The sequence below is a fragment of the Pempheris klunzingeri genome, chromosome 16, assembly GCF_042242105.1.
Source record: "Pempheris klunzingeri isolate RE-2024b chromosome 16, fPemKlu1.hap1, whole genome shotgun sequence".
NCBI classification, from domain to species: domain Eukaryota; kingdom Metazoa; phylum Chordata; class Actinopteri; order Acropomatiformes; family Pempheridae; genus Pempheris; species Pempheris klunzingeri.
Genome location: NC_092027.1, coordinates 4,401,292 through 4,429,206, shown reverse-complemented (window position 1 = coordinate 4,429,206; position 27,915 = coordinate 4,401,292). Strand labels below are relative to the sequence as shown.

Sequence of the window (27,915 nt, the reverse complement as noted above, 5' to 3'; positions counted from 1 at the left end):
GCTTTTGTCCCTGATTTCCAGGTTACCGTACAAGTAAGAACAGATTCAATGAATGATTTGTAGAACAAAGTTATCAAATGGAAGTACAAACATTGCTGTTCCTTCCCACAGACTGCATCACATTTCAGGTCATTACCACTGACTGTACCAAGACATTTATTCTGTTCACAAAATTCATTGCTAATTCCTTTGATGAGGGTCTGACATGGTGGGTGGGATGATTTCTTTTTAATGATCATGTTCTTCGTCTTCTTGGCATTTAATTGGAGGAAGACCTCCTCACACCATTTAACAAACTCATCTGCCGCGGCCCATGATGAGATGCGTCATTATGGAGCAGGCTGGTGATAACCACATCATCAGGGAATTTCAGGACGGTCCTGTCCCCATGCTGGCTCCTGCAGTCACTGGTGTAAAGGATGTACAGCCAAGGGGACAGGACGCAGCCCAGAGAGCCATTTCCTCATCTTACTTCCTTGTATTTTTATACCCACACAAGCAGAACCCTGGGATTTATGTTGGGTAAATGTTTGACAATGTGCTAATGCGTACATGTTGTAAAAGCAAGTGTCGTTCTGGGGCAATAAATATTCCCTCATCACTTTCCCCTCTTTCTGCCAACACAGTCCCTCTTCCCTCAGCCTGTCTCTGTGTTAGATGCTGCCTGGACACAAACTTACATTAGAAAGTGTAAATGGTCCAGTTATTTCCTCTTTATCTCTTTTGGCTCTGTTGCTGATCGTCTGACTTCTGGAAGAGAATCTTGTTAAAATCACCGAAGTTTCCACATAGTTATTATGATTATCATTTGATATATTTTGCAAATTTTCTGAAGAACTTTATTGCTATAATTTGTATTTTTGCCAAAGCTATCCTGTATTTGCTGCTGCTGTTCTCATAAAGCCTGCTTTGGTTTTACTGTGTGTTTTACTGAATCTCTGGCTGGGGAACACTACAACAGCATAGCTCGTAAAAAAGAAGTTTAATATGTTAGCCGAGTTAGCAGCTAATAAATATCAAACCTCCTCTGGTGTCCAGGACATGTCTCGAGTGGAGAGCGGCGAGGCCGTGCAGTGTGAGAGAGAACTGGCCTGCTACCTGCAGGACTGCGAGTCTCTCACCAGACAACTCACCCAGGAGCTGAAAGTCCTCCGAGATGAGAAATACTACCAGGTGGAGCAGCTGGTGTTCAGGTGAGCCTGGAGCGAAGGTTTGATGGTTTTGCTGTTGTTTCTGTAGACGAACAGGTTTGGTTTAATAATGAATGAAGGCTAATTAGTGAGTAATGAGTAATTAGTTAGTATAATACAAACAATTGTGTTCTGTCATCAAATCCTTTAATTATCAGCTACAGTTAAAGCATTCTGTCTTCTGCTGTTTGTCAAGTGTATAAAGCCGCTCTGATGCAGATCAGTGGTGTCAGAAAATGATGGCAGAGAAACCTCATTTTGTGGCTCATCAGCTTGTCGCTTCATGAGTTTTAGACTGCTGACATTTCCCTTTTTCTTTCAGCATTTCGCACACAAACCTCACAGAAAATCGGCGTCCTGGTCTTTTGTCAGTTCTCCCATAATTTAACATAATTGCTGAGATGGAGAGGCAGAGTGATTTTAATACGTTCCTGGGTTCAGGAGACTTACAGAGAGTGGACTGCTTGAAATAACTTTATCTATTAGGGAAATCAACTGAGGGAAAGAACGAGTCGCCATCTGACCTCCAGTAACCACACATTTCTGTCTTGCATCACCAGAGTGTCCTGCCTTCAAGAGGAGCTGGTCTCCCTCAGACTGCAGTGCTCCAGCGTCTACAGGAAAGGCCACTTCTCCCAGGCTCTGGGCAGCACCGGGCCAGAGCTCACCGGCCACAGAGCCACAGACGGCGGCCTGTCGCTGGGGCAGACGCTGCTGGGAGCTGTAGGCGCTGTGGGGGCAGTCAGTGCCGCACTCCTACGGCGACCCATGGCTCGCTCCCAGCTGGTGGCCATGTCTTCATCGGAGGACGAAGGAAGCCTGAGGTTCATCTACGAGCTGCTGGGATGGGTGGAGGAGACGCAGGTCAGCCTTTGGGACAATGATTGTTTTTATCATCGGATTAATCTGCTGATTATTTTCTTGATTATTCGATTAATCATTTATGGGAAAAAAATGCCTCAAACTTCCTCAGATGTCTTCGGTTTACAGTTCTATAAAACAGAGAAGCAGAAAATCCTCGCGTTTGGGAAGCAGTAGCTTTGGCTCCACCCCTAAGACAATTTAAAAAAAATATTAATATATAGATAAGGACAATTCTATGAAGGCCGTTGTATTTTGGGGAGTAATGTGATAAATCCATCAACAATTTCATAAAATATGAAAAGATTTAAAAGCCTGAAAACACATTCAACTGAGCCTGAAGACTGAGTGAGTCCTTCAAGAATACAAAATGAAACAAATAAGAGTAAGAACTTATTAGAAATATAGTAAGAAAATAAATGGCTTTCAGTGAGATAAAAAAAGGAATATGTCATTTCTTTAGGGCCTTATTGATCTTTGTTCCTGTGTGTTTCAGGATCTTTTGGAGCGTGCTGAGTGGGGCGCAGACCTTCCCTCTGTAGAAAACAACCTCCAGGAGCACAACACCATTCACACTGCTGTGGAAGAGCTAATGAGCAGCTTACAGGAGGCACGCAGCTATGAGGTACACACACACACACACACACACACACACACATCACTTATACATGAGCAGAGATCTTTCTGCTGAGAGTTGTGGTTTGTAATGAAGTTTGACTGTCTCCTCCTTCAGGCTAAAGTTTCTCCCAACTTCAAGAGCAGTTACTCTGAAACCCTGGCCAAGCTGGAGCACCAATACTGCAAACTACTGGTCAGTCTCAGATAAAGAACTGTGGTTTGTGTTCGTGTGTGCGTTTGTGGTGACACACTTCTTTGTCTCCTAGTTCACCCCCTTCCTCAGTTAATCCAATTAGACCATGATAGGACTCTCATGCTAAGAACAGTTACTTCTGCATCTGCTCTCTTTCCCCAAATCCGCCCACTTTCTCTCCTTTTGGTTCTTTGTCTGCTCTCGCTTCTGCTCTTGTCTCTTGACATATATTTGGCTTTACATGTGTTATTATATCTTAACACTGTATGTGTGCAGACATGCTTGTGAATTTATTTTTATTTCCACAATAAAATGACCCTTTGCCTTCTTTCGCTCATCCCCCTAAATGCACCAGAAACCAAAAGTAAAAACAGCCAGAGAATAGAGGATGGTTTTTTTTTCCATTTATTTCTCTGCACTGCTGATCAGCATGACGATGATTTTTGTTTGTATGGTTGCCATAGGAACATTCGTCATGGCGCCTGCGGAGCTTGGAGAGCCTGCACGCATTCGTGTCGCACTGCACTGAGGAGCTGATCTGGCTCAACGAGAGGGAGGAAGAGGAGATTGCCTTCGACTGGAGCGACAACAACCCCAACATGAACGCCAAAAGAGAATTATACAGCGTGAGTGGAGGAAGGAGGCGAATAGACACACTAATGGTTTCCTCTGTGAGAAGAAGCCGTTAGTCAAGTCAGACAACACAAAGCATAAACATCTGGAACTTTAGGGGAAAACAGGGTGTTATTTTATCTTTTATTGGAAGAAAAATGGCAGCCGTACATAAAGCAGGCTCCCCACACAGAACTCAATGTTTCCCACATATATCAGAACTCGTTTATATTCAGAAATTGTTTACATGCTCACTGAAACACTATTTCTACACGAGGCTGGTGCCATACAGATCCTGTAACATACCATCCTTCCTTTCCTGTTCTGTTTATAGGAAATGAGGTTAGAGCTGGATGAAAAACAAGGTGTGATGCAGTCACTCCAGGAAACAGCCAACCGTCTGTGTCAGGAGAACCATCCAGCCAAGCAGACTGTGGAGGTGAATCGATGGCTTTGTTCACTTAGACTGAATGACCTTTAAAGATGATGGGTTTTTCCTCTGTGACTCATTTTTGAGAACAGTTCAACCAAAATCTCTTTGTTACTCATTTATTTCTTATTATAATTTGTTTTGTCACATTAAAGGTCCTTAGATGTAAATTAGATTCTAAAGGGCAGCAGGTAAACGGTGACCTTTTGTAAACCTTTTTTTTTTTTTTTTACAAACAGCAATAAATTGCTAATTATGTCCAATAGAAACACTGAATTAAAACTATAATAAACATACTGATTTGGCATGTGGTTTTCATGCTATTCTCTGCTATTCACTACGTATGACTGCACAGAATCAACATCCTTGTTCTTGTCCTATCTTTGGAAGCACAAACTTTGTGTAAAAACTTTGGGGCTCTCTCTTCCGTCTGTCTCCGTCCCTCTGCATGTTCTCAGGCTTACAGTGCAGCCCTGCAGACTCAGTGGCAGTGGGTGAACCAGCTGTGTATGTGTGTAGAGCAGCATCTCAAAGACAACACAGCATACTTCCAGGTGAGGCCACTAACCAGGCACAGATATCATTATGATTTTGCACATGAGCAGAAACAGAAAAATAAATCAATCTGCTGAATCAGTAATATATATTGTATAGTTAAGTTGTTATTGCAGTTTCACAGTATTTTCCACCAAATGCACATGATGACTTCTGAGTGAGAATAGCTTTAGTCATAGACAATTACACACCAGCTCTATAAAAGTGTGTCTTTATAATGATTATAGAGAATATATTTATTTTACCTGCTTCATATTCCTCTGGCTTCAAACCCATGATGCCCCTTAGACTTAAAAATAAAGCATGTTCACTGTCCTCTACAAGTTCCTGTCAGAATCACTCTAATATGTTTTTAAAAAATGTTCTTTGTTTTGTCAGTTCATGAGTGATGCTCGGGACTGTGAATCGTACCTGCGTCAGCTCCAGGAAACCATAAAGAGACAGTACACGTGCGACAAGAACAGCAGACTGAGCAAACTGGAGGACCTGCTGCAGGACTCAATGGTATCTGTTGCCTTTCATTTGTCCTCCTCAGTTTTTATCTCCAGTTCTCACTCCAGGAAAACCTAACAGGCAACTCCCAACAGAAAAGATCACCCATTTCTGCATACTTCATATTTCATATACAGCATTTCATAGGTCTGTTGTCCCTCAGACGTTTGGTCTGAACTGTGTTTTAGCTTCAGTGAAAGAAGGCACTGAATTCCTTGCCCTTGAGCAAGGCAATTAGTTGTGGTGAAAACACTCAATAGCAGGCAGTATACAGTGTTTGAGGACACGTCTTTATTTCAGTGTAGTCAATCCAGGAAAGGGTTCTACTTCCAAAATAAAAGCTTTTGTGCTAATGTGTTTAGAGGCTTCGCTGCCACCTTGTGTGCACAGAGCAAACCTGCGTATGATTAATGCAGAATAATCCTGGACGCAGGCTTTAACGGGAATAATGTGACCACATCTGAACTATTTCATAGCACAGGAGCAACAGAGACCCGCAGTAGCGATGTGTTTGCATACCATCGTCCTCCTGAATGTTGTGCTGTGCCTCAGGCAGCTGCAGCACGCCGCATGACAGGGTGAAGTAATCTGTTAAAGAGTAGCTTCGCTGAATCATCCCCCCTGTGGCACATTTATGGGCCTGCCATCTTCACACCAACCTTACACACACACACACATACACACTTTTACCTCTGACTTCAAACAGATGGCAGAGTTAGTGTGGGCAACGCTCCACAGGCCAGAGCAGTGAGCATATCCTCTGAATAAAGAGGTGTGTACATGTGTCACAAACAGCTGCTCCTCTCACAGGTCTGTGTGCAGGCAGCATTCTTACATACATCATGAGGCTACGGTATATTCACATGCTGTCTAATGGTGTTTACAGCTACGTGGGTTTGTGTGTGTGTGTGTGTGTGTTAATCAGTTTCCAGCTCCAGTTAATGAACTCCACACTGGGAGTGTGAACCTTTTATTTGATTCTCATAATAACCGAGGAGATGATATTAAATCAGCCTTTTCACCCTCTTTTTGGCAGAAATTAGAGTTTAAAAGAGGCTGTTTGCAAGCTTTGCCCTCTCTTTTGATTTATTCAGGGGTCTGTTTGCACTCTCTCACATGTTTGCTTGTTTACTCATTAAATAACTGTAGGGTTAGATTTTACAATTATAATTTATCATTTATTAATTTATTTATAATTTATTGTCACTGACCTTAAAAAACAATTTTGAAATGTGGTACAAAATGTACTAATGGGGTCATCACACCTAAAGTGATTCAGCATTTTATTGGCCCTTTTATTTCCTAAGAAAACATGTGAAATCAATGCTCCTCTGACAATCTAATTTTTCTTGTCGTGATGGTTGTTGTTAGATCGGATCACTTTGTAATCGTTCATGCTCCCATATTTTAATCTCTGTATAAATAGTTTTTCTTCTTCTTGTCATCTGACTTGTTATAGTTGTGCTGACTGCAGAGAACGCCATCTTAGTGTGAAATTCATTTCAGGGGTGTAATTTATAGAGTTATTTACGGAGGCCCCCTCTTCGCTTCCTCCTCTCTGCCTCACTCTTGTTTCTCTCTGTACCTCTCTCCACACCTGTCTGTGTGTGTGTGTGTGTGTGTGTGTGTGTGTGTGTCCATAATGAATCCTTAATGGCTCTCTCTTCTGGGGGCGAGACAGAAATGAAATGTAATCCAACCTGTCAGGATGAAGAGCACATCCTTAAATGTTTCATGGTTAGCACCCAAGCTAACACAAGCAGCTGAGTCAGAAAACACTCATTTCAGGGGCTACAGGCTAATAAGCTCATTAGAATTTGTAGGACCTGCACTGTTTTCTAATTGGGAATATTAACTTAATGTGTTTCCTATGATTTTGGCAGGTTCTTGTGATGAGAAATAAATAACTCAAAGAAAGATGCACAGTAATATTATTGGTGGCTATAGATGCCTTCACAACTATTGGATGGAGTTTCATGTGAAATGTTGCACACATATTCATCGGTGATCTGTGAACCTTTTATCTTGTGCCACAAGGAGGTCAGAGTCTGAATTTGTCCAATTCCCATCAAATTGTAGCGTGCTAACATACTAAGATAGTAAAGTTTTACTAAACATCAGCATCGTTATTTGAAGGATATCAGGGTGCTAACATTAGCATGAAGCACAGCCTCACAGAGCTGCTAGCATGGCTGTAGCCTCTGGTTTAGTCTTTACAGTGATCAGTTGGCAGCGGAGGCCTGTGACAGTGACTGATAATATGATCCACAGCCTGATGAATTAAGTCACAGATGATGGTGGTCAGTCTGCATAATTTAAATGAAAAGGATTGGTAAAGTTAACCATTGTAACTCCAACATGAAGTGATGGACACTTTGACTGATTTCCTCTGTCCTGTAGGAGGAGAAGGAACAGCTGATTGAGTACAGGAGCACAGTGGCGAGGCTGGTGGGCCGCGCCAAGACGGTGGTGCAGCTCCGCCCACGCAGCGCCGAGAGCACCCTGGGAGCCACAACGCCCATCAAAGCCATCTGCGACTACAGACAGATAGAGGTATGGGACCCACCATGTATTATACTTCATGAACATGTGGCTGTGCATGTTTTCTCTCTCAGTTTAGTAGTTTCTGATACCGAAATCCTACAAATCTGTTAATCCAGCTGAGCTAAAATAAACTAGTTTTTCTCATAGTTCCCAGATACTTTTGTTAATGAAGGTTTTTATAAGGAACGCATTGACTACCAGGACAGGGTTGTAACAGGACGTGTGTGTATAAGCAGTACCAGCTCACTGACCTCACCACTCTATTGTTTTAACCCTCACCACCAACCGCCTCCTCTCTGCCCTGCACCTCCTCTCCAAGCCCCTTCCACAACCACTTTGTGGCTGTTCTATTTTAGCTGCTTCCTCCATGCTGTTAAATTTAGTTGTTTTTTTTGTCAGTCTTTAGATTGATGAGTCCGTCTACACCAACTCTTTTCTCAGCCTAGGTGGTCCATATTGATGAATAGACAACAGGAGTGGAATTTATTTGGCAACTGCTCCCAACTGTTTTCGCTTCATTTTATCTGGCAAGTACAAAATGCAGCGCTCAGTTTGGGAGCTGAGTAGGCATAATGATAATGATCATTGGCATACTTCTCACAATAGATGATCTTTGCCTTTGTTCCCCTCTCAAAGCTCTGTGATGGCATCTTCATCCAAAATAGCCAAAAGACACTTGGAAGTAAAGAAATGATTAAGGAGAAGAGGAGCGAAGCCGTGCATTGTTTTTACCCTCAGTGCCACTTTTATATAACTCACATAAAAACCCAGGAAAGTTTCCCTCTGCCTCTCACTCGCAGCTGTGATGTCCGCAGGGAATCTAAAAGCCAATCAATTATACATCTGTCTCATCCCCTTTGCAGGCTCAGTTGAAAACCAGCACCTAGCACTCTAGCAGGGTGGACATGCTGCTGCCCCCTTATGCTGCTATTTTTAGTTTGCTGTGTGAGATTCCTCAGGGCCAGTTTGTTCATTGAAGCACACTGAATGTGAGGTGTTGTAACCAGGTGAAGAGGTGGGCTGGTTTGGTCCTCTACCCCTGCTCCAAAAAAAGCTGCCTCAGAGCTGAAAGTTATATTCAAAGCAGTCGGTGTGTGCTGATGTTCACCAGACCTCTGGACCAACGTGCACATGACCAAAAGTAATCTTTCTCTCCTTCACTTTCCTGTGTCTCCTCCTTTCTCTCCATACCCTCATGTACCTTTTTACCTCTCCCTTCTCACTCCCTCCTCCTCTTCTTCCTCCTCCTCCTCCTCCTCCTCCTCCTCATCCTCTTCCCTTCCTCTCGTCTGTCGGCTGGGCTGGCAAGACAAACGTTCAGGTATAGCTGCCTATATTCTCCCTCTCTCACCTCAGATTCTTACACTGCACACACTGCACTGCCGTGGTTGCTCCTCTCTTATCAGATTCGCTGTCAGTGATGTAACGAGTGGTTTCATACTCTGTGTGTGTGTGTGTGTGTGTGTGTGTGTGTGTGTGTATGAATTGGATCTGTGTGCCCTCCATTCATTGGATTTTCTACCCTGAAACAAAAATTGGAGATAAAACACAACAAATCCCATTTTGATCACAACAAAATGCTAATTTTGCTGAATTGTTGCTGTTGTTTTATAGATATTATCAAAAACATTAACCTCTGTACTGTATGTGCAGCCTGTCGTGTCCTGATGGCACTACAGGAATCTGGTGGCACATGTTTGATGTTTGTGACAAAACCTAGTACGAAACCAAAGTAGAAAATGGCACATAAAGGACAGGAGACAGACAAGTAGGGTGGGGCAACAAACCACCATTTCATCTCTGTGTATCCACCATTTGTTTAGTCCCCTTTTGTACACGCTAATACTTTGATACTGGGCACACAGGAAGTGAGAGGTGAGGATGACGCTGACGTAATCGTTGATAAGGGCCGGCGGCAACCAGTGAGCTGAACTGACCTGAACTGAATTTAACAGTCAGTGCCTCTGAGGCTCAGTCAGTCAGTCAGACAGTAACAAGTCACAGCTTTAAGCCTAATTTACATTTCATGTATTTACTGTATGCGCATAGCTTTGCATTATTGATGTATTGATATGTGTGTGTGTGCAGGCAAGGGGTGAGAGAGGGTGGTGGGTGGGGGAGGCAGTACAGCAGTAGCCTTTTCTGCTCAGCCCTAAAACTCTTCCCCACAGTCATGGCTTTGCCTTGTCTTTATTTCAAAGCTGAATTTTCCAGATTCTAACCCCAAACTTTGTTTTTGTCCTGCGCTGGGTTTCCTAAAATCACCGGTGGCTTTTTCCCTGTCGGTGCTCAAGGTGAATTTGTGAAACCCAGCCCACGTATCAGTAAACCTCAAGTTTGGAGAATATTTGCTGCTTTCACAATAAAAGCTTTCAGTTTAGAGGTGCAAAGCAGCTTTCAGTCCACATGACATCGTTCCTGTGTCAAGGTCTCTAATGTCATATCATTTTAGGGCTTCTGCTAACTTCACAAAGTTCATGAACGTTTGCATTTTGTGTTGCATTATGAGTTTGTTGTTATCAGTTTTGGTTTACATGTTTTTCTCTTCTCTCCTCCCTGATTTTACCTCCCTTGCTTTCCTCTTTTTCATCTGGTCTCTCCTCCATCCATCTTGTCTTCCAACCTCCGTCATCTTTCTTTTTACTACTATTCCATCTTGGGGTTAATTTATTCTCCACCTGCCTTTCCATCACCTCCCTTCCATCTTCTGCACCCCATTTGTGGTCTCTCTATTCCTCCATCTTCCACCTCTTCCTCCTCTCAGATCACAATAAGCCGAGGCGAGGAGTGTGTGCTGGAGGACAACTCTCAGAGGACCAAGTGGAAGGTGATCAGTCCGACAGGGAACGAGGCCATGGTCCCCTCAGTGTGTTTCACCGTCCCTCCTCCGAACCAGGAGGCCATCGACACAGCCAGCAGGTGAGACACACGCTTAAAACAAACACTTTGTTTTGAAGATGATTGTCTACAAATTGCATAAGATACACCAGTGATGTGTGTGTGTGTGTGTGTGTACAGGGCGGAGCAGTTGTACCAGAAGGTCATGTCTCTGTGGCATCAGCTGCATGTGAACATGAAGAGCGTGGTGTCCTGGCACTACCTGCTCAAAGACATCAGGACTGTCTCCGAATGGAACCTGGACACGGTGAGATTTACTCTGTGTGTGTGTGTGTGTGTGTGTGTGTGTGTGTGCTTTTTATTCTCTTGCTCTCTTTGCTTCTTTTCTACTCTGGTCTGTTAAACTGAAATCTTTTCCTATTTACCTTCTTCCCCTCCGGGTCTCACCTGCCAGGTTCGTTGTCAGTCTTCGGCAGAGCGGCAGCAGGTCCTGGATCACCTTGAGTCCCAGTTGGCCGACTTCCTGTCTGACAGCAAAGAGAGCTCTCTGTTCACAGCAGGCGAAAGACGAGAGCTGGAGAAGGACGTTCAGCAGGCCCAGCAGCACTGCCAGGACCTGCTGCTCAACATGGAGACGGGTGAGACGGGAATGACAAAGAAACCCTCATGGATGTGTTCACTTTTATTTAATCTATCTAATGCAGGGCTTTTACTTGGACTGCTGTATTCTTAAAGTGCATAATTAGAAGATTAAGTAAAGGATCTGAATATTTCTTCCACCACTAGTTGAATATCTCTGCTACATATAATTAAGTGTTTTCAAACAGTGTCACTGCTGAACTTCTGTTCGAACTACAATCAGTCAAACTGAAGTAAAATAATGTCTCAGTATCAAACCATCCAGAACTGTTATCTGCCTGTCAGTATTTTGTCCAGTAAAAATGAGTTACTTTAAGTGTTACTTCACTAAAGTGTTACTTTTCTAAATAAAAAAAAATCTGAGAATGTCATTAATCCTTCCGTTCTCTCTCTTTTCTGTCCGTCCAGTGGAGAAGGATGAGTCAGTCTCTCGGTCGTACCTGTCGGAGCTGCAGAACATCACCCTTCGTCTAAGCGACGCCGAGCAGAGACTGATGAGGGCGATTGAAACTCCGCCCCCCAGCCGGCTGTCAGGTGACAGTGCCGACAACACTGTCCAGATTGCAGAACAAGAGGTCAGTTTGAGCCCCATCTGCTGGCTGCAGCCAGCAATAACACTTCTTCATGAAGTTAATATGCAGCTTCATCAGTTAATGTTTCCTGAAAAATGTATTTTATAATATTGGGAGTAGAGAGTTTACTTTTATACATTCTTGTGATTTATTAAGGGCAAAAAAACCCTCATCTTGTCATAGACTTGGTACCAGAATAATCAAAACATCTGATCGTAAATATTGATCAGAAATGTGATATTGGTTATTTTACTAATGAAACAGATCTCCTTAGTAGGTCTTATAGGTTTTCTAAATATTTGTGTTTGTGTCACTCTTCTTGGGTTTGTCACAGAGGAAACTATAAAGATGTAATTTAAAAATATGTACCATGAGTAGATTGTTATTTTAGTTCTTCAGTGACTTGTGATTTGTAAAAGCCATCTATCTGTCAGGCCATGTGTAAAACAACACAGGAAGATCTTTTCTTTAGTTACAGTTTGGTCAGTAGGACATTCCTAGCCTCCTCATTTTGCTCTCCATTTTGACTTATAGCTACTTACTTTACTTACAATCACTTTCTTCTCTAGAAGCTGCAGTCGGAGCTGGATGCGCTGCGCTCCAGTTTGGGCGATGTGTCTCGTCGCTGCGTCAGCTTCTTCGAGGAGAAGCCGACATCCTCCAGCGTTCCCGTCCTCCGGTCTGAGCTCAATCAGGCCGTAGAGAAAATAGATAAACTACACAACCTCTCGTCTGTCTACCTAGAAAAGTTAGTGTGCTTTTTCTCCCTCTAGCACTGCCCGGCCATTCTGTTTGTTGCTTAACTCAGAAATAAGCATGAATGTTTCACGATTTATTTACCTCTTCTTACCTTTTACCTCATCAGGTTAAAAACGGTCGACATCCTGATGCGCAGCCTGGATGAAGCCGAGAGTCAAGTCAGGAAACACGAGAGCAGACTGAGTGAAGAAGACATTGTTCCTGCTGACACAAAGGCCATTCAAAACCTCAAAGATCAATTAGGGGTAAGGGACACATAAACTCCTCTCATGGCCAGCTTAAGAGAAATCTGGTGAAACTGTAACTCTGATCCTTCTTTTGTTTTCCTATTGATCTCCCTCCAGAAGTGGCAGACTGAGCTTGCCGACCAGGAGGGCATCTTCCAGTCACTGCACTCGGAGATGGGTCGGGCCAAAGAGGCGGGGTCGCAGCTCAGCAGGCTCCACCCAGACCGCAGCCCCGAGCTGGAGCGCTACCAGGAGAGAGCCAATCAGATGGGGGAGAGGTGGAGCGGAATCAAGAGACAGATGGAGACACGGTGAGCAGGACGGGGTGAAGATAGAGAATAGAGAAAATATTTGGAGGAGGATAAATATGTTGAAGTAAAACAGAGTGAGAATGAGTGTTTTGTTACTGACCCTGTTTTCTGACCTCTGATTATTTAGAGAAATGTATAATGACAGAACAAGATTCATTAAAAGCACTAAACTTTCAATTAATATTTCTGTATGTTAAATGGTCTGAAAGTCGTTTCCCGCTTTGTTGCAGACGAGCCGATCTGGAAGCTCTGGGCTCGGCCCTGCAGCAGTACAGAGATGGTCACTCTGCTCTTATTAAGTGGATCGAAGAAACGACAGAGAGACAAGAAAGCACACAACCTGGACAGACAGACAGCAAAGAACTGTCTGAACAACTGGCCCATCAGACGGTTAGTAGCACTGATTTCACAGACTTTGATCTGTGGGTTGATGGATTAAATAGATGGTTAAGTTGTCACTTGCCTTGGATTGATTGTAAAGAATGATGGAAATAATGTTTTTCATCTAATATCATGTAGTGGACAAACAAGAAATAGCTTTCACATTGTGTCTAACAGACTTGTATTAACGATATGTTTTATATTTGGCTTATTCCCTTCTTCAGGCATTAGTAGCTGAGATTGAACAGAACCAGACCAAACTAGATGAGTGCCAGACTCACTCCAAACAGTACTGCACCTCAGTGAAGGTAAGAAACTGTTTCTGAGTATTTCTACGGTTTAGTTTGGGTGAAGATATTCACTTTATCTTTACAAAATGATCTGTTAGTCTCTGCATAGTTCTGTGTTACAAACCATCAAGAATACATGTGAATGTATTTGACTCAAATGTTCTCTCTATTATAATAATTGCACATTACACTTCATTTACTTACTTTTGACTGTATTTCGTAGGATTATGAACTACAGCTGATGACCTACAGAGCCTTCGTAGAATCTATGCACAAGTCAACTGTTAAGAGGAGGAGGATGCACTCTTCCTCTGACGCCATCACTCAGGAGGTAAGAATAGAGGGTCTGCTATCGTCTTTTGATTAATGTCACCAAAATATGCAATATTAAGATATATAACCTATTCATAGACCACTTTTTTGGTGTGAATATAATTTACCATCATGGATCTAATTGTTTCTGGGTTTGTTGTTACAGTTCATGGACTTGCGCACACGTTACACAGCGTTGGTTACCTTGACAACCCAGCATGTGAAGTACATCAGTGATGCACTGAGACGACTAGAAGAAGAAGAGGTGGGACTTTTTTCACTGTAGATATTACTGTCTTGGATGAAACTGGAATTTGTATAGTTCTCATTTAATGACAAATCATTGCCTGAATGCAGTAAATAGTTTGCGATTCATTTTGTAAAAGCTTTTTTTTTTCCATCTGCGCAGAAAGAGGTGGAGGAAGAGAAGCAGGCCAGGGTGGGCCAGGTTTCAGACCTGCTGGGCTGGGTGAAAGGCCTCCAGGGACGGACTGGGGGCGACAACGCAGAGTCTTCGCTTGCTGCTCAACAGGTACAACAGAAAACTGTTTAGATGCTGTATATAAATACTGTAAACATGACGCCCCGTCATTAATTAAATATAAGTTGCTGTTTGATTGAAACATTTAAATGGTAGTTGATGGAGGACACCATGCATATTTGTTCTCTAAAGGCCATCACTGAACAACTAGCAGCCAAGAAGGATGAAGTGGCTGAAGCCATAAGGAGTACACAGGTCTTCCTGCTCTCAAAACAGGCCAGCAAGTAAGTGTAGATCACATCCATGGACACAAACACTGCACATGCTTCCCAAACACAGTCACTACACCAGTGGTTTATTCTACTTTGGGAAAGTTGGGGAATTGGATAAAACCTCAGGGGAAGGTAAAGGGAATGTTTCAAGTGAAGAGGGTTAGAGTAAAATGTATGTGAATTAATGTATTTTTTGTTTTAGTAAATTTATTGTATCGCATGTTGGGGGTTTTTTTCCACTGTAACTGTAGAGCAACTTATTTGTCCTTCTGGAACAATTATAATCGCTTTTTTGGATCTTGACAGGTCTCCAACTTAAAACCACTGAGATTTTAATGACAATTTGTATCAAAGACTCAGAAACCTACATGTTGGCATCACACACTGAGACACACTTAAACCCCACCTGCTCTAAACTTCTCCCTTGTGTCCTCTTCAGGTTGTCCCCAGAGGAGCGCGCTCATGTAGAAGCTCAGCTGGACGAGCTGACGGCCACCTACAACCAGCTGTGTGATAGCTCCACCCAGCAGCTGCAGCAGCTGGAGCAGCAGCTGGCCAAAGAGGAGGAGAGAAAGGTAGATTGGTTGGAGGGATGGGCTGAGATGGAGAGAGAATACCGCGCATTTATGGCAAAAAATGTATATTCAGCTTTTGCAAGCTTGACAAAATGTGATTGCGAAGGTACTTTTATAAAATGTTGCTTTGATTCTGAATACGCTTGCGAGCTAAGCGTTAGTTCATGTGTGGGCCAGCAAGAGTGTGTGCGTGTGTTGTACAGCATGTCATGTGTTCACAGAGTGCATTTTTGACAAACATCACCACTATGAACGACTCATTGACTTGGTTTGGTTTAACAGATATCACAGACCCGATTCAGACGTGTATTCAGAGGATTTAAAAGAGACATTTTCTGTATTTGGCTCTTTTGTTTGACCTCCTTTGTCATTCAAGGTAAAGGTACAAATAGTGTGATAATTTAAAAGTCTAAAAGATGCTCTAGTCTTTGTCATAAAATGCCTTTGCAGCCCACTTTTTAGTGAAAGTGAGCACTTTCAAGCAAAGAAGAGCTGGATGACACTGTCTGAATTGGGCCTTGGCATGGAGTGTTCCACTCTCACATTGTTCTCCTAAAAGCCTGCAGTCATTCATTAACTGTCCACATCCCTTTTTTGTCATCTTCATCACCATCATTATCATCAGAACATACATCTGCTGAACTGCTAACATGGTTAATACATGGCCTTAGTGGTGCCGCACTAGAGCACTGCTGCCCAAGTCATGCTAGCAGTTAGCTAGAAGCTGTAGAGCTCTGCTTTTTGTAGATCCATCATTTTCGAAGTAGATGCACCTTCAGATTTTATTTTCATCTCTGTAGTTACAACATAGCGTCATATTGCTTTTCTTTATGTAGTGACAAAGTAAAGCCACTGCATAAAGTCAACACATTACATTTCAGTATTTACTTTTACTCTGCATCATGTTTACCCCATGTGTACATGTGCAGTTGACCAAAGGGAAGCTCACATTCACTGTTGGTCATAAAATTGTTCCTCTCTTATGGTACATCAGTCAAAAGAAGATCGAATGTGTGTGAGAATTTGAGGTTTCAAACAGTCCTTCATGATAATTCTTATCTTCTGACAGCTGCACCTCATAGTTGATTCCTCTGTGAATGTTGTATGTTTTTTACAGGGAACTTTAATGTGACTAAACAAATACTCACTGAAGCATAGATGTTTTTAAAGTCACTTGTGGTTTAGAGTGTAAGTGCACCAGAGGCCAGCTATGCAAAAAAAAAAAAAAAAAACACTTCACCATTTGAGCATGTTGTGTCCAGATCACAAGAGTGTGTGTGTGTGAACGGGAATTGTTGTGTTTGTTCTAATGCATACAATTAATGTGTGAAACTTTAAACCAGCGTTTTGCTTGAAAACCACTAACAGCTGCCAAAGGAGAATTGTGGACATCCGAGCTCTGAGCCAAGGATCAGAATGAGAGTTGGAACAAAGCAGGACGCTTATAAACACACTAAATCTGTTGCAGATCGGTGCTTTAATGAGTTAGACCAGTTTAGTTTAAGTTTAAGTTTGAGTGGAAATCATACAGTGTCTCACAATACAGTACTGTCACAATACCCAGCCAGTTATAATAATCATAACTGGTGTGTATTGTGACTAATTGCAATATTACATAACTCAGCCCACTGCTAGTCAGTTTCTTAAACGTGTCAGACTCAAGAAGTCGTAGTTTCAATTTTCTGCACCTATTCCGCTTAAAAGTAAGGCCAGCAGGAAGATTAGTGCCAGTGTCAGGAGTCAGAATGAAGAGTGGCATGCAGAATGCTAACAACCGGCTTCTCACCTGTCGCGCCTCGCTCTGCCGAGCCATAAGCTGGCCCATTAGTGTGTGTGCCATGGGACAAGCCCACACGGTAAGTAGCGCTCGCTTTCTCTCTTACCGTTGCCTGTAAGTTTTTTCCTCACACAGAAATTTTATTCTCCTCTTCTTCTAAACACTTCTGTGTTCTTCATGTGCGATTGCTTACCTTTTATCTAGAGCTTTTTCTGCATTTTTGTTACTGGTTGCTTTGTTGCATGCTTAGTGCTTGTATTAGAAATGGTAAGTATGAAGCTCTTTTTAATATAAAAAAGCAATTAAAATATGAGAAATAATCAAATTCCTGTGCCAACAAAAAGCTATGATAGTTTTTTAGAACTTGTATTTGTTGTAAGTTTTGTGGTAACTGGTTGTGGGTTTTCTTCTTTTTCTAATTCTACCATATGATTCTACACATAAAACGCTATTATAGTATAATATAATATAACATAGTAACCTAACATAATACATTTACTGGTTCAAAGTTCCCATTTGCTAATATTACCAGTGAATGTCAACTACAATTTTGTTTTCTTTTTTTTTTGTAGAACCAAATTGCCATTGCTGGAGTAATTGACCTGGGAACAGTGGAAACATTCCCAGTGTTCCAAGCAGCCCAACATGGGCTTATTGACCAGGACACCTGCCATGTACTTCTGGAGGCACAGGTCATTATGGGTGGTCTCCTCCAGCCTGACTCCCCTCTCAATCTCACACTGGAACAAGGTCTAGCTCAAGGCCTAATTGACAACCGTACCAGACAGTCCCTTTCTGAGCTAGAGAGTGCCTTGCTCTTGGTGAAAAAGTCTAAAGATGACCAACAACAAAATGTGTTGCCAGTAACTACAGCCATGGAGTTTGGGCTCATCAAAGAGGAGGTGGGACTTCGTATTCTGGAGCTCCAGATTAACACTGGAGGCCTGCGAAGCTCAACAGGAAAAATTATGACTATGGAGCAAGCAGAAGACCGGAAACTTTTGACTTCCAGAACTGTCACCAAACTCCAGCCAAGGCTGCAACATAGAGAGCTAATCGATCCAAACACAGCGGAAAAATTAAACCTATATGAGTTACAACAGCGCTGCATCCTTGATGATGCATCAGGTCTCCTCCTCCTCCCTGTTAAACAGCAAGCCGGAGGAACTGTCTGCCTCCAGACCGGAAGAAAAGTTGGCATTTTCCGTGCAGTCCAGGAAGGCCTGATTGATCGAAAAGTTACTGTAAGACTTCTCGAAGCTCAGCTCTTCGCTGGTGGAATTGCTGACCCCAGGTCTGGCCACCGGCTGACTATTGATGAGGCTGTGCGTCATGGGCTTATGGACCAGGATCTAGCCTGTGCCATGTTGGCACGACAGCTGAAAAATGGGGGAATTCTAGACCCTGCCAGTGGAGAACGCTTGGATTTGGAAGAGAGTGTTCGCAGGGATCTTATCTCCTCTCGCTCTGCCTTGTTGGTCCTTGAGTCTCTTTGGACTTTCATGGGAATACTCTGGCCAGAAACTGGAGAACTCCTGCCCATTGTTGAGGCTCTTCAACAAGGAGTGATCTCAGGAGAGCTATCAAGAAACGTCCTAAGGCAGCGACATGCAATTGGGGCTCTGTACAACCCAGAAACTCTCCAGGTGCTGCCCCTAAACCAGGCTGCTGAAGAGGTCCTTGAGCCCAGTATAGTCAATTTTCTCAAAGACACTCACATTCCAGATGTTCTATCCACCATGAACCAGTCAGGTACCCCATCTCTAAATCGCTCGAGCTGGGGTTCTGCCAGCTCCTCTTCGCCTCCATCTTCTCCACCATCATCTTCTCCACCATCATCTTCTCCAGAAGGCCTTGTCTGGGATGCTACACCAACAACACATGGAATGGATCCTGAAGAAGAATCAAAACACAAGCTACTGCTTCACCTCATGACTCATAGCTATGTGGATGCACATTCTGGAAAAAGATTGGTGCTGCTAGACCCTGAGTTGGTAGAGTTGGTCAAAGCCACTGAACAGGTTGCTGGAGACTCTGTGTGTGGATGTCAAGTTGAGCCACAAAGCAGTTTGGACTCAGATGAGCAGGGGAAGTTGCTAACGATGACACAGTTTAGTTTGACAGATAAAGTGGTGAGTGTCAAACAAAGTGAGGTTGAAGAAGAAACTTTGAATGAAGCCAGACCGAGCAAAGGATTTGAGATGAATGTATGCAGTCTAAAAGAAAGGTATGATGGAGAAAATGACAACACATTCCTGCATAAACCATCAGTAACCGTAGAGGGCGATTTAGCCTGTGCAGCCGAAAATGATGCCAAAGTAATAGCTCAAAAGAAAGAAATGTCGAATCTTGAAAGTTTAATGTCCTCAGCTAAAAACCTTGAAGAGGAATTAACAAAAGGCCAAGATGAGGTGATAGCAACTGAATCCAAACCATTGGATAGTGGTGGTCAGGAGACTAGAAGTACAATCACAACAGTGATGGCACCACTCAAATCAGAGGGAGATTTAGGAGTGTTGAAAGAACCCATCTCACTGGGAGCAAAAACAAATGATGTTAATTCAGCACAATCTGATGAAAGGAAAGATATAAAGCATTCCCAGACTGAATCAGAAAAAATCAAACAAAATGTGCCTATAACAGAGACGGACTCAATGCATGCTAAACCTCAGATTGATATTCTTGAATCAACAATGGAGACGGAAGGGGAGGATGTTGAATTGGCAAGGCTAGTCCTAGAGCTCAAAGAGGGAGGTCTGATGACAGAAGAGGGGGAAAAGCTGCTCCCAGATGAGGCAGTAGCTCAGGGTGTCCTTCCTGGTCACGCGGCAGTTAAATTAATGGCTCAGGCAGGTCTCTTTGGGGGTTTCATAGATGCCAGCAGCAGTGAATCACTTAACATGAAGGATGTTATGCAGCAGGGTTTGCTTGATGAAGAACTGATGTGGAGCGTCCTGAAATCAGATAAAACCCTTGCAGGGGTTGTGGATGTAGAGAAAAGGCAAATCTGCGGGGTGAGGGAGGCAGCTCAGACAGGATTGATTGATCCCAACACTGCTGCTCGACTTCTAGAAGCCCAAGTGGCGTCTGGGGGGATTGTTGACCTACGCAGGGATAAGAAAGTCTCTGTCACTCTAGCGGCAAAACTGGGACTGATTGAGGAGGATCAAAGACAAGAATTGGTGGCACTAGAGAAGGCATACAAAGGAAAGGATACAGATTCAGCAACAGCCCTCACAAAAGCCAGTTTACAGCTACAGATGGAAGGTGTTATTGACCCAGAGTCCAAGTCTCCAGTTCCTCTGGAGCAAGCAATTCAGAAAGGGTTAATTAGGTCTGAGGAGGCGTATCAGGTGTTGGCAAAGCAGGTGGCAGAAGGTGGTATAATACATCATGCTTCAGGATTGAGATTGTCAGTTTCTGATGCTGTAGATAGAGGACTGGTGGACCGGTCCATTGCTTCTGGGTTAGAGGAATTAGAGTGGGTCTACCAAGGAAAAGATATTCCTTCATCTCACCCAGAAGCAGTAGCTTTCCTGGCATCAACAGGAGCCATTTCAGACCCTGACTCGGGATGTAAACTGACATTGACAGAGGCCGTTTCTAAGGGACTTTTGGATGAGAATATTGCTAGTGAAGCCATGGCTTCTTCTACTGTAACACAGGGAGTGCTTGACCCAGAAACTGCTCGCATTGTGCCATATTCAGAGCTTGTAAACCAGGGTAAGATAGATATTGAAACTGGCAAACGATTCTTGGAAGTGAAACCATTCAGTGGTATTCAGGATAAGCAAACAAGAGACAACTTGACCCTTCCAGAGGCAGTTGCTTCAAAGCAAGTTGACCCAGTTCCAGCTTTAAGGTTGCTTCAAAGCCAGGCAGACAGTGGAGGGATCATTGATATCAGCACTGGAGAAAGGCTTCCCCTATCTGAAGCCTGTAAAAGAGGTTTAGTTGGAGACAGTATGGTCAGGGTCATAGCCACCAACCAGTTTTTGAAAGGCGGCCTCGTTGATCCTGCCACTGGACAACAAGTCTCCAATCTCAATGTTGCCGTTGCAAAAGGACTCATCTCAAGTGACATAGCTTCAGAGATTCAAGAGAAATTGGAGACAGAAGGAGATGAAGGTAGCGCTACACCAGTTGCTTCATCAAATGGCACAAACAGCCCTGCTGTTATAATGTCTGTGTCAAGCCCAGACAGTCCAGCAAACTGGTCAGATGTAAACATGGAGGTGCCTTCAAGAGCTGCAACTTCAGAGACAGATTTAGAAATTACACAGGATGAGGGAAAAACATTAGTGACAGTAGTGTCAGATCAGTCACTGTTTGATGACACTACTACAGAAGGGGACAAACTACAAACGGCAGTGTCAATGGAAGAAAAGGCTTTAATTGAGCCTGACCAGTCTATAGACCTCTTGCGTAAGTTTGCCACTAATGTTGAGAAAAGAATTCAGCAAGCCATAGAAGAGATAGAACCACAGACCGACACCAATAAATCAGAGCAGAAGCTTGATGAGAGACTGCAGATAGGTGTGAGTGAGACTGATGACAAACAAAAGGAAAATATTTTCAGAGATTCTGTTGGAGAATCCATTCAGGCGCATGTCTATGATGTTGAGAGTGAGTCACAGGAAGATGTCAGAAAAGGGCCTGCTGTTTTAAAGTCAGATGGGGAAAAGGTTGTGAAAGAGGAGCATAGATCCAGTGATGAAAGCACATCAGGGGTTCATCATGATTCGGAAGAAGGAAACTTAATAGGTTTTGTGGCAGCAGAGATAAAAAATGGCAGAAATAGCATTGAATCGTCAAAATTGAGTGAAGAGAAATGTAGAAAAAGTGAAGTGGCAGAACAGAGATACGATTTTGCAGATGAAAAGGGTAAAGTAGTGGAGAAAGAGAAACCTTTAAAGATTGAGGTCAAGTCTAGCACTGATGCTGAGCAGTCAGGGCAGTTATTGACCTCTCCATCTAAAGAGTCAGACAGCAAAAGCAAGAAAAAGAGGAAGAAGAAAAAGAATGGAAAGGGTAAAGAAGCAGAGGGTGAAACATACCCTCCAGAGATAAACCAGCCTTCTCAAATTGACCAAGCTGATGCACATATTGAAGGGCAGCCTGAGCCTATTGTTGCAGTCACAGATGAGCTTCCATCACAAAACGAGTCTGAGAAATCACAGATTCATGGGCAGGCAGCTTCCACAGAGCCTCCCAATGGAGAAAATGAAGCAAAGATTGAAGGGAAAATTGACGCTGAAAGTGATTTGGTAAAACAGGGACAGGAAGGAGTTCCAGCCCCTCTGGAGCTCACAGAATACACTGTCGAGCCAAAGAAAGATGCAATAAGAATGGCATTATCAAAGAATATTGAAAAGGGTGATAAGAGAGAGGAGATGAAAAGGGAGGAGCAGAAAGAGGAAGTTGTAGAGAAGGCTTCTGTCTTGCAACAGTCAGAACAACCAGAGAGCAGTCTAGAGGTAAAGAAAAGCAAGGAGCTAGAATTCCCCCAGAAATCTACTCTGCCGGAAGACGAAAAAGCAGCCTTGATACTGAAAGCCAAAGAGAGCATCCTTAAAAAGGTGTTTGAAAAAGGAGTGAGTGAGAAGCAGGCTGCTGAGGAGCTCCAGGCACTGCGCAGTGAGGTGGGGAAGAAAGACAGTCAAGGCACAACTGCTACAAAGGCACAAACTCTCTCACCAGCCAAGGCTGATGGAGTGGAGAGTCCTGATGTCAAAGATGATAGTGTCGAGAGACCCAGTGGTTCACTAAAAGACAGTGAAGAAGAGATGAAAATTGTAAAAGACGATAAAATGAATTTGTCAATGGTCACAGAAGAGATGAATGTGGAGAAACTTTCTATTAAGGAGGAAACGGAGACCAAACAATTGGAGGCTTCTTCAAATGAGAGTGAAAAGATGAGAAGTCTTGGAAAGGAAGAAATCCCAAAAGACACTGAGACAACTCGGTCCGTCCAACCTAAAGAAACCCAGCAAAATAAGCGAAGCAAGAAGAACAAGAAGTCCAAGAGTCCAAAAGTGACGGACAAAACTGAGCCTGATACTGAGAAGTTACAAACTGAAGAAAAGGTGGATTCTGAGGTGACACTGGCAAAACCAGATTTAGATAACTCAGCTTCTACTGAGGGGCAGACGATGGACAAACTGACTGACGGTCAGTCAGCCAGTGATGTCATCAGACCTTCAGTTACAGTAAATGATTTTGAGGCTTCTGCAATTACTGTTAAAGGAGCTGAGACCAGTCAGCAAAGCCCACCATATTTATATCAATCAGAAGAACCCAATTCTCACATTGAGGAAGGCAAACAATTGACAGGGGTAACATCCACCGGAGAAGAAGAATCCAAAGAATCCCTCTCCGACACCAGACATGCTGTGGAGCCCATTGATGCCTCTTGTGAGGCTGTCACATGCAAACCAGATATCCAGCCCACAGCTCAATCTGTGGCTCCTGGCACACAACCACATAAAACATCAGGGAAAGGTAAAAAGAAGAAAAGGCGCCAACCACCAGAAGTTGATATTGCCAATGTTCCTGAAGCAAAATCTTCAGATGTTCAACAGCAACATCTTGAGTCTCCAGAATCAGTAGAAGACGCTTCAGCTGAGTCTGAACCATCTGGAGTCTCTGAGTCTGATGCAGCTACTGAGAGCTGGGAAGAGGGAGAGGATGAGGCCAAACAGAGCCAAGAAGTTCTGTCAAACAAAGAGGCCGCGGCATCCAAGACTGCCAAGGTAAGAGGTGCTCGATCATTGGGGAAGGATTCTCTCTTAAATCTTCTTCTGCAAACATTTATACACAGATTTTTATGATAATATTATTTTACTGGATTTTGTTTCTATTCCTGCAGTCATCCTTTTTGCGTCAGGAATGCTTGGAACATGACCAGCAAATTGTAGCTCTGGTGTCCATGGTGAGACACGTTGAAGTCCGCCTCAAACAGCAGCAGCAGCAGTCTGTTGGCCGCAGCCTCATCGCCTTGGATGACATCATCAGACAGACTGAGGTGAGAGAATATTAATGTTTACCTGAAAAAGAAATGCTGTTATATTAAAGTCACGCCAGTCCTCATCAGTGTCACTTTCTTGGTTGACTTATTTGGTTTAGTTTCAGTTGTGCATTTGGTCCCCAGTGAGACAAAAAAGTGGATTTAAGGATTAGTCTCTTACCAAACAGCAATTTCTAATCTGTCTCTCAGGTTCTGGACCTTGAGTTACGTGATCTGGAGCCTGCAGTCAACAAAGAAGTGGAGGCTGCTGAGCGGCTGCTGAAGCCTCAACCTAAAGATGTTCCTCCACAGCTCCTATTGGCCCTGGAAAAAGACGGGCGGAGCTTGGCTAGAGGGTTTGAGGCTGCCAGAGCACTTTCTGAGGGCATTCTGCAAAGTCTACGAGACCATAGAGATTCATATAAGGTAGAAAAACAGAAAATAATGTTTATATTAAATGTTCATTTGTTATCTAGGTGACTTGGAACCATTACTATTACTATTTAATCACTGATGTTTCCCTCAGGAGGCAGTAACAGCTCAGCAGAAGTCACTGGGAGGACAAGTGGAGAGTCTGCTCTCTTGGCTGAGGGAGACGGAGGCTCAGATGAATGGAGGAATGGCGGGGATGGAAAAAATGGAGAAGGCGGAGAAAAATGACAATTGTGATCAGCTGACACAGCAGCTGAATCAATGCAAGGCAAGTTTAAATTAGTCAGTCATAGTGAGTTTTGAATATTGGCAACATTCCTTAGTGCCTATTAAAGGATCATGAGACATTGTGGATTTGCATAGAATATAATAGGCACTGTGCACGCAGTGTTCATCTCTTTACACACGTCCTCCACTCATTTACTGGGTTTCTTTCTCTTTCCTTTAAGGAGCTCCAGTCCTCTCTGATGGCTCGCTCCAATGAGGTCAACAACGTTGCCTTTGACATTCAGGTGTTTATCTCAGAGCGGGCTCAGGACCTGGCTCCTGAGCAGAGCAGGCAGCTTCTGGGGCAGCTCCAGCAGCTCCAGAGGGCCTTCCACCGAGCGTCGGGCCAAGCCCAGGCCTGGGCCGATGCCCTCTCCGCCCAGAGAGAGAGGGAGGAGGAGTGGCAGCGCAGGGAGAAAGTGAAAGAGGAGGAGAAGGACAGAGAAAGGCAGAGTGCAAGGGAGAGAGAGGTTTGGAAAAAAGATGATTGGATCAGATTGGTTGGAAACGTTGCGCTTTTTCTTACTAATACATTTAGCTTTCATAAACTGTATTTCACAGCTTTATTTGTCATGCTTTCTTAGACAAAATCTAAGCACTGTTTTGACTCACATTCTATAAAATCCAATCAAACTAGACCAGAAACTGGAAAAGCCTGATGTGAACTAGCTAACATCCACCACAGTTTAACTAGTAGTGCCATTATACAGCATCTCAAACCCATTCTCATCATTTAATACCTTGATAGTTACCCACTGCTGCTCTTATTGCTAAAGCTTTGCCACTTGACATGGACAGTATCATCACCCTCACTTCTACTACACAGGCTTTTTATGCAAGCGTGTTTGCTACTCTGCATGTCTCTATAACATGTGTTTTATTAACCTGTTTGCCTTGCTGTTCCAGATTGCCACTGAAGGAAATCGCTTGTGTCACGGCGGTAAAGGCTAGAGATTTGATAACAGAAAGGCCTCACGGGCTACAAAGCTAAACTGTTTTTCCTCTTGTCTCTTGAGGAGAAAGAGAAAAAACAGCCTATAAACGTACATTTGTTTGATTTCTCTCTGTATTGTTTGTTGTTGCTTGACCAACATGTTGATGGGAAGGTACTATATGTGTGTCGTGTGTGTGTCTGCCTGTGTGAGTGTGAATTCTGGACACAATCTGCTCAAAGCTTGGCAAAGTTTGCACTACACAAGAGTTTTGTTTAGGGGCATATGTGCGCTTCGTGTGCTCTTTTTAAAAAAAGTATAACTGGTGGTTAAATCAAAAATGCGAAATGGTCTATTGATGTCATATGACGCTATTAAATTGTTCATGGTAAACTGCTCACTTGTCACATGTCAGTATCAGTTTTTTTCACATGTTCTTCCTTTGTGGGTCTTTTTCTTCCTGCTCTCCTCGTTCATTTCTCTCAGGTGGTACAACAGCAGAAAGCCGAATGCTCTCAGAAACTAGAAGGCCTGACCATGTGGTTGGCTGGAGCTGCCAGCCTCCTGGCCAGTCAGAAGTCTGGAGCAGAGTCAGGGGACGTGAACGTCCTGCAAGAGAAGCAGAGAAAGCTAAAGGTATGAAACTTTCATCTCTTTCCACATGGAGACTCTTTTTGCAACACTCTAACATTTATTTCTATTGCATGTGTATAAGCGCATGCACATTCATCTCACTATTATTATGTTTATAGTCTAATTTTGTCATATTAACTCAGGTGTTATTTGCTGGGTCATCATGTTACCTTTGTTTCTCTCTCTCTCTCTCCAGGAAGTGCAGAAGGACCTGCAGACGAAACAGGAGGGCATAGCTGAGGCTATCCGCTCTGTGGAGGAGTTACTGGCAGAACGAGGAGAAAGTCTGAGCCCGGAGGAGAAGGAGAACCTGCAGGGGGCGCTAACGAGATTGAAGGAGCAGTACAGTGCCCTTACAGACACAGCAAGCACGTCACTGTCAGAGGTGGACACAGCCATCAGCACCACTGTGCAGCAGAACACACAAAGGGTAAGAAGATGAGTGGTTATAGATGTAAGTGTGCAAAAAATGCTTAATGCTGCTTTTTTTCGTACTCATTCTTTTTTCTCATTTTCTCCTGCAGGCAAAGGCTGAGGAGGAGCTTCAGGAGACCAAAGACCAGATAGACACTCTGCTGAACCAGTTGTCCTCCCTTAACCAACCAGGCGGAGTTGGACTTGGACTTGGAGTTGGAGCGGCCCGAGATGCTACTGATGGAACATCTTTACAGCCAGAGAGCGCCGTGATGTCACACACCGAGATGCTGCAGGTGAGAATCTCTCCTCTATGTGTTCTGCATTTTGAGTTAAACATCATAGAGCATTACAAAGTTTAACCTTTGATCTCTCTCTCAGGCGGAGCTGCAGCAGCTCCACTCTCAACAGGCACAGCTACTCCAGATCACACAGTCAACTCGCTCCCTTCTGGACCAACCTGACTCCACTGTTCCTCCTGAGGAGAAGCAGCGTCTCCGGGCTGCCCTGGATCAGCTGCAGGCCCAGCACCAGGACAGGCTGCAGAGCTGCCAGGTTCTTAAAATAAATACTTACCAGGGTGCCAGTGACCATCTCTGACATTCATTTTGAATGTTTTGATTTTATGAGAGTAAAATTTAACTGGCTGGGCCGCCAGCTGTTCCATTACTGTGGTTGGGATGAATAAGTCACTGATATATTCACTCTTTAACTTGGTATGTTACACTTACCTGACTGCTACTGCTGTAACTATTTTTTCTAGGACCGTTTGAGGAAGTCTGAGGCTCTGAAGGATGAGCTGACAAAGTTCCTCCAAGAACATGGAGGTTTGGGTGCCTGGCTGGAACAAAGTGAACAAGAGCTTCGTTCCCTAGGGGAAGGAGAAACCGACGCACAAGGACTAAAGGGCAGGCTGGAGGAACATAGAAAGGTACACAAAATATACATGTTCATAACATTATGGTCATTTTTCTATGTATTGTTTTATGCTACCACTGAGTGATAACTTAATCACAAACTCACAGACATGAGTCCTCATGACTTCATCTTTCCTATTTAACATGCTGCAGGTGCTCCACAAGAAGGAGCTGTTCAGTCATGTCAGAACATTTTATCACAACATGTGATACTCACAGGAAAATAAGATCAGCAGCACTTTAAACCGGCAGATAGAAACATATTGATGTCGCCATCTACAGGCAAAGGCATTACAATCTGGGTGGAACTTTAAGCCTTTTATCCCTCTTCAAAGAAACTAGGAACCACACCCCTGGAACAGCATGAACCCTGCACTCTCCCCAG

The 27,915-nt window shown here is 43.5% G+C and overlaps 1 protein-coding gene across 1 annotated transcript in view; it reads left to right on the top strand.

Moving 5' to 3' along the window:
• Window positions 1-27,915, top strand: part of macf1a (microtubule actin crosslinking factor 1a) — a 199,157-nt gene that overhangs the window by 100,801 nt on the left and 70,441 nt on the right. Inside the window, exons 13-45 of the mRNA XM_070846005.1 lie at window positions 1,039-1,193; window positions 1,751-2,054; window positions 2,548-2,676; window positions 2,785-2,862; window positions 3,327-3,488; window positions 3,809-3,913; window positions 4,363-4,458; window positions 4,838-4,963; window positions 7,352-7,504; window positions 10,260-10,414; window positions 10,514-10,640; window positions 10,788-10,971; window positions 11,381-11,547; window positions 12,114-12,292; window positions 12,410-12,548; window positions 12,648-12,841; window positions 13,072-13,231; window positions 13,447-13,530; window positions 13,736-13,843; window positions 13,991-14,089; window positions 14,234-14,356; window positions 14,498-14,589; window positions 15,017-15,152; window positions 17,502-23,681; window positions 23,798-23,953; window positions 24,146-24,361; window positions 24,462-24,635; window positions 24,817-25,104; window positions 26,053-26,202; window positions 26,396-26,629; window positions 26,724-26,909; window positions 26,995-27,168; window positions 27,377-27,544. Coding sequence (XP_070702106.1) covers window positions 1,039-1,193; window positions 1,751-2,054; window positions 2,548-2,676; window positions 2,785-2,862; window positions 3,327-3,488; window positions 3,809-3,913; window positions 4,363-4,458; window positions 4,838-4,963; window positions 7,352-7,504; window positions 10,260-10,414; window positions 10,514-10,640; window positions 10,788-10,971; window positions 11,381-11,547; window positions 12,114-12,292; window positions 12,410-12,548; window positions 12,648-12,841; window positions 13,072-13,231; window positions 13,447-13,530; window positions 13,736-13,843; window positions 13,991-14,089; window positions 14,234-14,356; window positions 14,498-14,589; window positions 15,017-15,152; window positions 17,502-23,681; window positions 23,798-23,953; window positions 24,146-24,361; window positions 24,462-24,635; window positions 24,817-25,104; window positions 26,053-26,202; window positions 26,396-26,629; window positions 26,724-26,909; window positions 26,995-27,168; window positions 27,377-27,544 — 11,181 coding nt within the window. The remainder of the gene's footprint in view (window positions 1-1,038; window positions 1,194-1,750; window positions 2,055-2,547; window positions 2,677-2,784; window positions 2,863-3,326; window positions 3,489-3,808; window positions 3,914-4,362; window positions 4,459-4,837; window positions 4,964-7,351; window positions 7,505-10,259; window positions 10,415-10,513; window positions 10,641-10,787; window positions 10,972-11,380; window positions 11,548-12,113; window positions 12,293-12,409; window positions 12,549-12,647; window positions 12,842-13,071; window positions 13,232-13,446; window positions 13,531-13,735; window positions 13,844-13,990; window positions 14,090-14,233; window positions 14,357-14,497; window positions 14,590-15,016; window positions 15,153-17,501; window positions 23,682-23,797; window positions 23,954-24,145; window positions 24,362-24,461; window positions 24,636-24,816; window positions 25,105-26,052; window positions 26,203-26,395; window positions 26,630-26,723; window positions 26,910-26,994; window positions 27,169-27,376; window positions 27,545-27,915) is intronic.